At 49.6% G+C, this 12,508-nt stretch overlaps 2 protein-coding genes across 2 annotated transcripts in view; one reads left to right on the forward strand and one right to left on the reverse strand.

Moving 5' to 3' along the window:
• LOC109389635 (uncharacterized) overlaps positions 1-3,348 on the forward strand; it is a 20,690-nt gene extending 17,342 nt beyond the window's left edge. Inside the window, exons 5-6 of the mRNA XM_019655356.1 lie at positions 1,076-1,124; positions 2,304-3,348. Coding sequence (XP_019510901.1) covers positions 1,076-1,124; positions 2,304-3,172 — 918 coding nt within the window. The 3' untranslated portion in view covers positions 3,173-3,348. The remainder of the gene's footprint in view (positions 1-1,075; positions 1,125-2,303) is intronic.
• Positions 3,349-5,579: 2,231 nt separating this feature from the next.
• LOC109389636 (GTPase IMAP family member 5) lies at positions 5,580-8,163 on the reverse strand. The gene is given in 4 exon segments (XM_019655357.1): positions 5,580-5,714; positions 6,807-6,938; positions 6,940-7,616; positions 8,145-8,163. Coding segments are annotated over 4 exon segments (963 nt in total).
• Between the last annotated feature and the right edge of the window lie 4,345 nt (positions 8,164-12,508).

Here is a 12,508-nt window from a genome sequence, read left to right on the forward strand (position 1 = left end):
GCAGCCCAGCTCCAGGTTGAGCTGTTGTTCAGCATCTTAGCTGTAGAGGGCAGTGTCACTGGCCCTCATATGTGGGATCCGAACCGGGGTCCTCTGGCATCCCAAGCCAGTTCTTAACCATCGCACCACTCGGCCGGCCCAAATACAACCTTATCTTTGTTATAGCTGCATGTCGCAGGCTTGCCTTTTCTAACACCAAGAAGAGTGACACAATATTATGCCTCATTTGAATGAAACATTTGTGCCAATAGATGCCAATGGTCATGCCAATTTCCAATTAACCCTACTGGGATACCAAAATAGTGACTATTGGGAGGCCAGGGCCTCAGAGCCAGCCAGGAAAAACATTTGATTTAACACGGAGCAGGAAATGAGTTTCTCTTGAATTTATCCTGAATGTTGACTCTTTCTCTTCAATCATGGCACCACCTTGTCCACCAACTGCTCGGAGATAACAGCAAACTTGCTAGAACAGAGTAAAAGATCGTTTTGCTGTAAATGACATTCACTTGTTTGAAGTACTGGGAATTTCTGGTCCCAGAAACGCTTTGTGCCAGGTGGATATTCCAGCGGCCGAGAGAAAAGTACAATGTACCTTCCAGTGGGAGGGTGGGATCAGGGATGAGGATTTTTATAAAGAACTGACATGAGGGGAAGTACTTCCCCTAGCACATTTGCCTGCTTTGATTCCAAAATAATAATAATAACAATAATAATAATAACAATAATAATAATAATAAAACCCCACTCCTCATTCCATAACAGAATGCTTACTTCATTTCATGCCTTTTCAAGTTGGAGGGAGATAATCAACTGATTTGTTTTAAAACATTGTCTGATTTCCTGTAAGCTGAAAACAAAAACAACAGTGCACTGTGGTAACATAACCTAGCATCACCTGGTTTACTTAAAAGTTATTTGTAGATGTTTGAAAGTATGTGACTTAGGAAACCAGCAATGGAAATGGTTTATCGAAGGAGAATTATTCTTAGGGTTCTGAACTGGAGGTGTCCTCGGGCCTTACCAACTCCCATATGGACACTTGCTTTTTATTCATTTCCTGTTTTCATTCCAGAAGAGAATGGAGGGGCTTCAGAAGAGCAGATATGGAACTATGGCTGAAGGTAAGAAAGCCTCGAAGTCCTCAAAAACTCTAGGCACAAGGGGAGAGTCACTATTCTCTCTCCACCTGTCCCTCAACTCAAACACAGTGAAAGAAATGCAGTTATTTTAAACTAAAGAAGAACAGGGCAACTGTCATTTGTTCTTTACTTTCCCCACCATCATCATACCCCCTATGTGTGGGAAATGTGGAAACAAAACTTCAGGTCGGAAGTTGGAGGATTGGGAACTGAATTGTGAATATGGTTTCTTTCCTTGTCTGCTCTCAGTTGAAAGAAAAATGGAAAGTTCCCCGTAGAGAAAACACCCCAGAACACTTAAAGAAAGAAAGAACCGACACAGAGTAGAAGGAATAAAATAATAGATTTTAGGAGCCTACAATGAACTTAGAATTCATTTGGGCTCTAGAGTAAGAACTCTAGAAACCCTCGGTTTCTACACCCTTCTTCAGCCCTTGAAGAGTTTAGCTCTCAGCTCAGTGTCACCCTCTCCAACACCAGGTGTGTTAATTTCCTGCAATGCAATCAGCCAAATAGATGATCTTTCTAGCCCATGGACTTCTAAAGGTCTTACATTCCACTTGTCTTCAGCCACCCATCCAGCAGCATCTCCCGGGCTTTGTCCTTGACATTAACTATGACCTTTCTGTCGTCTGGGTTTCAAACATCCAACTCCCCACCCAAAGAGCAGAGACCCAGGGACCTTCAGCTGGTCCTTGATGGCAAGTCACTATGGCTCTGACATCTGAGAGCTCCTGCACAAGTGTGCCTGGGAATTTGAGGGTGAAAAAGAGGTGATATCATTTTCTCATTTGTGACCTCTCATCCTCTGCCTCCTTCTAATCTCACATTTATTCAGCATGAAACTGGCCTAAGGCACCATCCGTGGAAAAAACGAAGGGGCCACTTTTCTTTTAGAAAAGCTGTATTTTCCCAGGTCTAGATGAAGTGCTTGGAACACCCTCCTTAGTGCAGCAGTTCTTACACTTGGCTATGGGTCCAAGTGTGGGTTTCCTCCTACGATCCAAGAACCTCCTAAAGTTGTCTGCAAACTTTTGTATCTACTCAGCTATGACTTTTTCTGGGCGGGAGGTCCATAGCTTTCATGAGATACCATGAGGGTCCATGACCAAAAAATCTTAAGAATCACCTACTTAGCAAGACACAAAAATTCTTTTGCAGACAAATTAGAAGATAACCAGTTGAGGATCATCCTGGTGGGCAAGTCCGGCAGCGGGAAGAGTGCCACAGGGAACAGCATCCTTGGTCAGCCAGTGTTTGAGTCCAAGCTGGGGGCCCAGGCTGTGACCAGGACATGCCAGAGGGCGACCGGCACATGGAACGGGAGGAACATCCTGGTGGTGGACACGCCCCCCATCTTTGAGGCAAAGGCCCAGAACCAAGATATGTACAAGGACATTGGGGACTGCTACCTGTACACGGCCCCGGGGCCCCATGTGCTGCTGCTGGTGACGCAGCTGGGGCGCTTCACTGCCCAGGACACGACGGCAGTGAGGAGGGTGAAGGAGGTCTTTGGGGCAGGAGCCATGAGACACGTGATCGTGCTCTTCACTCACAAGGAGGACTTAGAGGGCAACTCTTTGGATGAGTACGTGGCCAACACCGACAACTGCAGCCTGCGGAGCGTGGTCCAGGAGTGCGGGAGGAGGTACTGTGCCTTCAACAACCGGGCCCCCAGGGACGAGCAGAGGGAGCAGCTGGCGGAGCTGATGGCTGTGGTCGAGAGTCTGGAGAGGGAGCACGACGGCGCCTTCCACACAAACGGCCTCTTCTTTGAGGCACAGTTGCTCCTGGGAGGTGGGGGGGACGCCCGTGGGGAAGGCCACAGGCGGTACCTGGCCCAGGTGCATTCACAGGTGGAAAAGCAAAAGCGAGACCTGAGGGAGACCGAGAGCAACTGGGCATTCAAGGGGCTCCGCAGGGTCCAAAAGTGCATGATGACTCACATTTGGTTAACTGCTTTTGTTATGGTATGCCTGTTGATTTTTCTCGCAGTTTTAATTAACTCATGCCTGACCCAGGGACACTGAGTATTTTCAGATGATTTCTAAATCAGCTTTTTAATTTCAGACTCGCCGTCTCTGTCTATGTAAGGCGCTTTATTTGCTTTTTACTTAGTTCCGCTTTCAATTTCTCATCCTTATATCAGATGCGCCATCCATGCTCTTCAAGTGCCTCTAGACAAATAAAATCCAAAGGAAAACATGTTTCTCTGTCTTTGTTTTGTTTTATTTTGATAAAAATTGTGGGGGGTAAATAATAAACAAATTGGATGCCACCCTGAAATCTTTGGGGGTTTACAGGAAGGATGGTGAGTGGACCGTGGTGCTGCATAAATATCTCGCCTGCGATCCCTACTGGACACAGTTGTGCTATCAAGGGGAGTAACACGTTAATATTAAAAGCTGGTCACAGAATTCCTTATTTTATTCACAAACGTGCTCTGATTTCGTTATAGGTAGTAAGGCATGACACCCATCACGGTCACCATCCCCACCCCCCAAGGGAGGATGATGAGGGTGTTCTGAGGGGAATTCTGGAGGCGTGAAGGGGCCAGGGAGGAAGAGAGGGGGGACCTGGACATGCAGAAAGGAGAGAAAAGGGGTCACACCGGCCAGATGGGAGCCACACATTGGGGTAGAGTCAGTGGCTGGGAAACAAAGGACCTGAAACGTCTTAGAGAAGGCCGCATAGTGAACACTTTAGGCTCAGCAGACTATATGATCACAGACACTTACAGAGCAAAAGGCACTGCACAGGACAAAAGGGGTGCGTGAGGCGGCATCCTCATAAAACTCTGTGAACGCTGAACTGGAATTTCATGTCACTTTCATATGTGGCACTGAAACATTCTTCTTCTTTTGATTTCTTCAACCTTTGAAGAATGTAAAGCCCTTCCCTCTTAACCCACAGGCTGAACAAACAGACACCAGGCCAGATGTGACCCAACCCTGGTCTCAGAGTAAATTCCCCATTGTTGGCTGAGCTGTGTTATAAGGCCACCTCCTTAACGCCAAGTCAGCACCGTCATGTGTGATATACGTGGGTTTTGGGGGAAGTAGTGGTGTTCCACATTTCCATGGTAGCAGAGGGGAGAGGGGGCAGACAGTGGGGTGACATCTGAGCAGAGGTCGTGAAGTCAGTGGAAACAGGAAATCAGATGAGGAGGTCCCCAGGTGGCCCCTCTCCCACCCTCTCCTTTTTGGTGGCTGCACCCCCTTCTCTGCTCATGAGTATCCTGTGGGGAGGCCTGCAGTCGCCCCAGGCAGCCTGTGACCGGATAGGTAAGTGATTCACCCTGGGGAGAGTCAAGAACTCAGTGGGGGCACCCAAGTGTCATCCTCCAAACTTCCACTGGTGACAGAGGTCCCACGCTCATCTGTGCAGCTGCATCACATAACTGACTCCAAACACAGGCAGGGAGTGTTACACACAAGCTCCTCGAAGCCTGGACTCCCTCAGGACCTCTGAGTCCTCAGACCCAGGACCACCTCCTCAGCGCAGTGTTCATTCCCAAACTGTCCAGCCTTACTTGGTCTCTCCCTTCCCGGACTCAATTCAGTCCAGCAGCAAGACATTCATTACGTGAATACGGAGTGTCAGGTTCTGTGCTCAACACCAGGAATATAAGATAAATAATGCAAGGTTCCTGCTCCACACAAATGACTGTGTGGTAGAGGGACGAAGGCATATAAAAACGGGGTGTGAGAGAACTTTGGAGATAGGGCATCAGCCAAAAGGAGACACTGGTCTTGGCAAAGGACCCCTCGACAGGGTTAGGTGGGTGAGTTGCTAGGACGGGGCTGGCCTCTCTGGGAGTCACTTCAGGCTGAGGGAGGCCAGTCCAGGAGGGGACTGAGAACCAGCACACGGGAGGGAGTGTGCAAGGACACATGGGGCTGAGCCAGGCCCTGTGTGTCACCCTCAGAGCTCACGGGCTGTCTTGCAGCCAACAGGAAGTCATTGGTGGCGTTTCAGCAGGTTAGCAGTTTTAGGAAGATCACACTGCTGCCATGTGGCGGTTGAACTGTGTAAGTGTAAGCCTGAGACAGAGATAACACAGAGAAGAAGAAAAGAATTCCATCTCAGGGATTGGGGCCTGAGCCATAACACAAGTACTCGGGGTGCAAAGGAAGGGCATCAGCGGGAGACACTGAGGAGGTGGAATCAACACAATACGGTCACTGATGGCAATACTGGGGAGGGAACCAGGTTTCTGTCTTGGGCCACCCTGTCTCAAGTGGCTCCGTTCACTGCTCTGGGCCTTCAGAAGGAGAGCGGGCTGATCAGAGGATGGGAGGACTTTGAGCTGAATGTGTCTGCCTTGAAGTCCTCTGGGGCATGTCCTGTCCTCCAGCAGACAAGGGCTGATCTCATCCTCCCTCCAGGGAAGCCATCCAGACCAGGCCTAAACTTGACCCAAGGAAGTCCTAGGGGTCAGGGCTGCAGGAGGCGGCTCCCTCCAGGTGTGCAGATGGGCCAGTCCCAGGCCTCCCAGTCGGGCGCAGTGCACCAGCAAGACGGCTCTTTCACCACAAACAGTGTCACCTGGTAATCCAGATGACATTTCACCTGTGTGGATTTCCAGGGGAGGTCAAGCTGGAGAGCTACCCAAGGCTACTTCCCAGTAGAGAAGGAGAAAGGCCTTGTTAACCCTTTACTCACACATGAATGTTGCCCAGAGTAATTGCTCAGAAAGTGCTCAGGTGTGAGCTGTTTCTCTCCCAAATGGTCAAGGAACCACAGACACCTGCCTGGAGGCAGCCGCACTTCCTCCGTCCTCTCCCACTGTCATCCTCCAAAGTAATCCAACTAAAAACATTTTTCACTTTATTCAGGATTCAGTGAATGTAGCAGGCACTTTAGTAGAGAGGGAGGTCCTTCCTAATTCTCGGAACAAGAAGAAGGAAAGCAGTTCATTTATTCTTGCCACTTCCTCAGAGGAATTTGAGAACGGGGAACTTCTGAGAGGTTTAAGGATTTTTTTTTATTTTATTTAAGGAATTTGAAGAACTCTTCATTAGCTCAAATGTCCTCAAATTCAAGGGAAAGAGACCCCAAACTCAGATAGCTTAAACAGTAAGGGAATTTATTGGCTGAAACCCAGAGATGGGGAGACTTCAGGGCTGGTTGACTCGGGGGCTCGGGCCCGTTCTGCTTTGAAGTGTTGCCGTCAACCTCAGGCTGGAAGCCCAGGGCTGCTGGAGTGAGCGCCAAGCATTGCACTCAGACCCAACAGAGCCCAGAAGAACAGGGACTGTCTCCCTCTGTGGGTCTCTCCTGGGAAAGGAGAGACCTGTGACCCCACCTCTACAGACCTGAACTCGCTTCTCCTTGGCCTGCGTTGGGCTTCAGGCCCCTTCCTGAACTAGTCTCTGGCGAAGAGAACGGTCCAGGGCTCCATGCGAGAGAGGCAGAGGCCTGAACCAAACCTGAGACTATAGAAAAGAAGGGACACGGGAGCTGCGTAGACAAAGGCTGCCCTCTACAGGCCGTGAGAATTATTGTAATTTCTGAATTGGGGACACAGAAGAATGAATCCAGGAGGTGACGCTGATTCAGGAAAGGCTCTGACACATAGGCGACACACAGAATCAAAGACGAAAGCAGGTGATCAATAGCATAAGGAGAATAAGTAAGCTGCACCAAACTAAACAAACACACATGCACAGGGATCCACTTTTGGACCCTGCGGAGCCCCTTGAATGCCCAGTTGCTCCGGGTCCCCTTCAGGTCTCGCTTTTGCTTTTCCACCTGTGAATGCACCTGGGCCAGGTACCGCCTGTGGCCTTCCCCACGGGTGTCCCCCCACACACACACCTCTCAGGAGCAACTGTGCCTCAAAGAAGAGGCCGTTTGTATGGAAGGCGCCGTCGTGCTCCCTCTCCAGACTCTCGACCACAGCCATCAGCTCCGCCAGCTGCTCCCTCTGCTCGTCCCTGGGGGCCCGGTTGTTGAAGGCACAGTACCTCCTCCCGCACTCCTGGACCACACTCCGCAGGCTGCAGTTGTCGGTGTTGGCCACGTACTCATCCAAAGAGTTGCCCTCTAAGTCCTCCTTGTGAGTGAAGAGCACGATCACGTGTCTCATGGCGCCTGCCCCAAAGACCTCCTTCACCCTCCTCACTGCCGTCGTGTCCTGGGCAGTGAAGCGCCCCAGCTGCGTCACCAGCAGCAGCGCATGGGGCCCCGGGGCCGTGTACAGGTAGCAGTCCCCAATGTCCTTGTACATATCTTGGTTCTGGGCCTTTGCCTCAAAGATGGGGGGCGTGTCCACCACCAGGATGTTCCTCCCGTTCCATGTGCCGGTCGCCCTCTGGCATGTCCTGGTCACAGCCTGGGCCCCCAGCTTGGACTCAAACACTGGCTGACCAAGGATGCTGTTCCCTGTGGCACTCTTCCCGCTGCCGGACTTGCCCACCAGGATGACCCTCAGTGAGGATGATGCTGGAGTTAAACTGTTTTCTGCTCCACCTGTCAGAGCACGTGAAAAGTTAACATATGATTGCCATGGACTGAATGTTAGGGTCTCCCCGCAAATTCATATGCTGAAACCCTCATCCCCAACGTGGTGGCGTCTGGAACTGGGGCCTTTGGGAGGTGATTAGGGTTATGAGGTCAGGAGGGTGGAGCCCCCATAATGGGATTAGTGCCCTCGTGGAGAAGAGGAAGAGATTAGAGCTCTCTTTCTAACATGAGAGGACCAGCAACCAGGAAGCAGGCTGTCTCCAGACACAGAATCTGCTGGCACCTTGATCTTGGACTTCCCAGCTTCCAGAACTGTAAGAAATAAATATTTGTTGTTTAATTTGGTTTAGCAGCCTGAGCTGATTAAAAGAGTAATAAATGACTTTTGAGGAGGAGGAGGAGAACAAAAGAAAAAAAGAAAAGAAAAGACCCAGAAATAGCACCCATGATCAATTAGGCGCCACAGCTGCTATCACAGGGCTGGGCTCAGCGTAAACGCCTTACACCCAGATGGAGAGAATAAAGGGAACTCACACAAGCTTGGATCGACCATAGTCCTGGGCGGTTTAATCCAACACTAATCTAGGTGTTGATGTGAGTGTATTTTGTAGATGTGGTTAAGTAAAGATTGCCCTCTAGAATGTAGGTGGGCCTCATCCAATCAGTTGAAGGCTTTAAGAGCAAAAACTGAGGGTCCCCAGAGCAGAGGGAATCCCGCCTCAAGACTTTAGTGTCGACCGCTGCCTGGATTTCCAGCCTGCTGGCCTGCCCTTCAGTCTTTGGACCTACCAGCTCCCACAATCGCATGAGCCAATTCCTTAAAATAATTTCCTCGTACATATATCCTACTGGTTCTGTTTTTTCGAGACACCTGACTGATACATCATCCAGCTAGCTCTCTCTATTGAAACCCAGAGAACGAGCAGACCTGGACATAATTCCAGTCTTCGGTTGGTTCTTTTCAAGGACAAGGCATACGGGGAGGATTTTTTTTTTTTTTTAAGATGTGATTGCACAGGGACGGCAAGTGGGGAAACAGATGTTTTTCAGATACCAGCTTGTTTTCCAGGCTGATGATTTTGAGACTGAAGACGCTGTTTTCCTGCATACTGCTCTTGGGTCATCTTAAATGGTGGTCTCCAGAGACAGCCAGCGAGGAGGGGTCCTGAGCATCAGAGGGAACCGCACAGGTACCGGAAAAGTGACTGGGTGGTGCGTGTGGAGGGGCAGAGGAGGTGACTCTGTAAGGGCTGCAGAACCAAAGAGCAGTGGCGACCTCTTTGCCATGTTTCCCAGCATTCTGGGAGCGCAGACAGGATCCGAGCCTGCTGGAAGGGCTGGTCCTCAGCCCCTCAGGAACGCATCAAGCCGCCCTGCTCACGTGACGTGCTTTGCCGAGCAACGGGCAGCAGGCCGTTTCTTGCAAGAATCAGAAGCTTAAAGTGCTGCTAATCCAGCTCGCACAGAAAGAGAAGTGAAAGGAAATGGTTTCTTCTCAAAAGACATCTAGGTTTTTCTCATATTTCTCAATTCCTTTTTGAAGATTTTTTCCCCCCTTCTCCAGTCACAGTGCCTCTGCTCTAGTCCAAACTGCCACACCTCGGGCCAACGGCTGCGCCGGGGTCCCAGCTGCCCGCCCTCCCCTGCTCTGTCCGCTGCAGGTCACTGTGCCCTTGTTGTCAGATCAGTCCCCTCCAGGTGTCACCATCACAGGGCTTCCCTCTGCTCAGCAGCCTATTTGGGGTGGCCATCAACCACCTCCTTCATTTTATAGCCGTGAATCCTTCCACTAATTCATTCAAAAACGTTATTAAATGCCTCTATTCCCAGACACTTCTCTCCCTCCACTTGGAGGACAGCTGGACCCGATTAGAGAGCAAACAGCTCCTGCACAGACTCGGGGAGCGTTCTGGGCTCCTGAGAGCGGATAGTCCCTGCACCTCCCTTGGGAAACCCTGATTCCAGCAACATCCCCCCACCCGGCAGGACTGGAAAAGGCGGGTGGGAATGGGAGAGGTGGGGCACCTTGGGAAAATTGTGCAACCGTCTGACACTGGGCAGACTATCTCACTCTCATTTGTCCAAAGTAACAATAATAATATCCTCCCTGCTCCCCCCCCCCACCTCCCCACCCCCGGTGTGTGGTGTGTGCTGGGGGTGATGGCGTGCCATGGAGGGGCCATAAAGATTGCAGATGGGGCCGGCTGAGTGGTGCGTTGGTTAAGAGCTGGCTTGGGACGCCAGAGGGCCCCGGTTCGGATCCCACATATGAGGGCCAGTGACACTGCCCTCTACAGCTAAGATGCTGAACAACAGCTCAACCTGGAGCTGGGCTGCCGTGAGTCGCTGGCGATGGCGTAGGCTGCAGCCCCTGCTGCAGTGGGTTGCCATGGGCTACCGTGTGTAGCCAGCAGCCAGCGTGAGCGGCCAGCAGCCGCAGTGAGTGGCCGTCCAGAAGCCGGCGACTGATCTGTCTCACCTGGGAAGAGCGCAATGATGGTACCAACTTGGGCCAGTGAAGCAATGTTCTCCACAACTAGATTGAAGAACAAAACGACATCAACTTGTCTGTTCCCCTTCCCCCAATTCCCCAGCACTGTTCCCATCCCCCAATTCCCCAATAAAAATCTTAAAAAAAAAAAAAGATTGCAGATATGGGAAACCCCCCTCCTCTCTCCTCCACTCCCTCTGCCTCTGAGTCCTGGTTTCTGTGTTCGTTTCTCTCAGACAGGCCCTCTGCATGAGAAGGTGCTGAGTGCCAGTTTACAGTATTTTGACAACTAGCAACCCAGGAAGAAAAAGAATTTCTTTTTCCAACCAGAATCCCGGACTGTGTCCTGTGGGACAGCCTTCCATCACAAGCCCATCCCTAACCCCATCCCTGTGGCCAGCGGGATAGGCTGCAGGGATTGGTCTGCATCACCCCCATGGCGTGGCATGAGAGAGGGGTGAAGTTACAGTCACTCACAGCATGGGGACTGAGAGTGGAGGAGGGGTATTTCCAAAGGTGATTCAGTGGCCTGTTCCCCAAAAGAGCAGGAACAGATGCCAAGCAGTGAAGTCATCCCAAAAAAAACGAATCAAAACTGAATGTTTCCATTCGCATATTGATAATGTTGGAACATGCTAGAGTAGTGTGGGTTTAGGACTTACGTATGCATAATTTAAGTAAACTATGCCATTTTAGTTTTCTTTGCAGTTTTAGCTTGTTTTCAGCCGGCGACACCTTCTTTGTCTATGTATACCTGTCTTTCTAGTTCCATCAACACAGTGACTATTTCTAGCTTCTCACGTGGCTGAGGACATCTTCGCCCTGTCTTTCCTCCCTCATCCCCACCCACTGTCCACCCCCCACCTGCTGCCAACTGGGCCCCCCTTCAGTCCTCCTCTGGCTCAGACCCACTGATACCATAGATCCCATGTCTCCTTGGGTTGGTGTTCTAGTAGTTTTGCCCACGTAAACCTTCAAATATCTAACATTAAAAAAAAAAAAAAGGTGTGTGAGAGGCAAACTTTCTGAATTCCTGACAGGGTGAAAATAAGATTTTTTTTCTGCCCCTCCCTTCAATAGCTGGATAGACGACATTACCAAATCCCAGTTCAAAACCATTTTCACTCAAAATTCTGAAGACGTCGCTCCATTTGTCCTCTAGCTTATACAGGGTCTGGGGCCGATCTGATTCCTGTGCCTTTGGAAGCCCCCCAGGTGTAATTGTTGTCTGCTGTTCACATTTTGGAATCACCTTCTCCTTGGCACTCTGACATTTCATGAAGGTAGGTCTAAGTGTACAAGAGTATGTTTTTTCTTTTTTCTTGTGCTTGTGACTAAGTGGGTCTTTTCATTCTGTAAATTAAAGTCTTTCCTTAACTCTGTGCAACTTTTTTTGATTCTCCTGGGCAAGCCACTTGGAAGTGACGATTTTCTAGGCCCATGCTTCTCAAAATGTGCAGAGCAATGCAAATCACCTGTGGATCTTGTGAAAATGCAAATTCTGAATCAGCAGGTCTAGGGTTGAGCAGAGAGTTGGCATTTCTAGAAAGTTCCACGCTCTCCACTGTAGTCCCCTACACCAGGGGATGGCAAACTTTTTCTGTAAAAGGCCTAGAAGTAAATATTTCAGGCTTTGTGTACCATTCAGTCTCTGTTAAGACTTCTCAACTCAGCCTTTGTAGTGCAGACAATATGTAAACAAATGGATGTGGTTGTGTTTCAATACAACTTTCTTTACAAAAATAGATGGCAGACTAGATTTGACCTTCAGGTTATAATTTGCCAACCTCTGTCCAATACCCCTGTTTACTGCCCAATACTCTGAACATAATTCTACAACTCTGTGACCTTTCGTCACACAAGCTCATTTACAAATCTCTAAGGACTAGGCAGGTGGGGAGTGCTGAGGAGAGACTCTAGGCCCTCCCCTTTCAAACGCCACTAAGGAGGCCACGTGACACATTCCAGCAGCTCTGTGCCCAGTCAGCGCAGCCTCCTGAGGCAGAATTGTGCTGTGGGTAAAGGTGGGGGCTCTGAGCCAGTAGGGATTAAGACCAGTTCTCCCCCTGTGGGTCTGCTAAGTAATGAAACCTACCTCACAGAGATTTCAAAGTCACAATGGAGATGCAAGGATGCTGGCTATGATGGAATCAGAAAAAAGCCAGAATCACTATCACTTCCTAATTCTACAGACCATAGCCTGCTTTCTTACCCTTCAGAATGCTTACATCTATATATTTATATTATATAGTTACATACGTGTAAAGAAAATGAAAAAAAGGAAAAAAACAAATTGATCATATCATTTACAATGAAAGTGAAGAATAATAGGGGTGTGTGTGGAGAGAACCAACACTGATTATTGCAAGGAAGGAAGGAAGAAAGTGGGAGAGAGAGAGAGAGAGAG

Source organism: Hipposideros armiger, unplaced genomic scaffold (assembly GCF_001890085.2).
Source record: "Hipposideros armiger isolate ML-2016 unplaced genomic scaffold, ASM189008v1 scaffold_239, whole genome shotgun sequence".
NCBI classification, from domain to species: domain Eukaryota; kingdom Metazoa; phylum Chordata; class Mammalia; order Chiroptera; family Hipposideridae; genus Hipposideros; species Hipposideros armiger.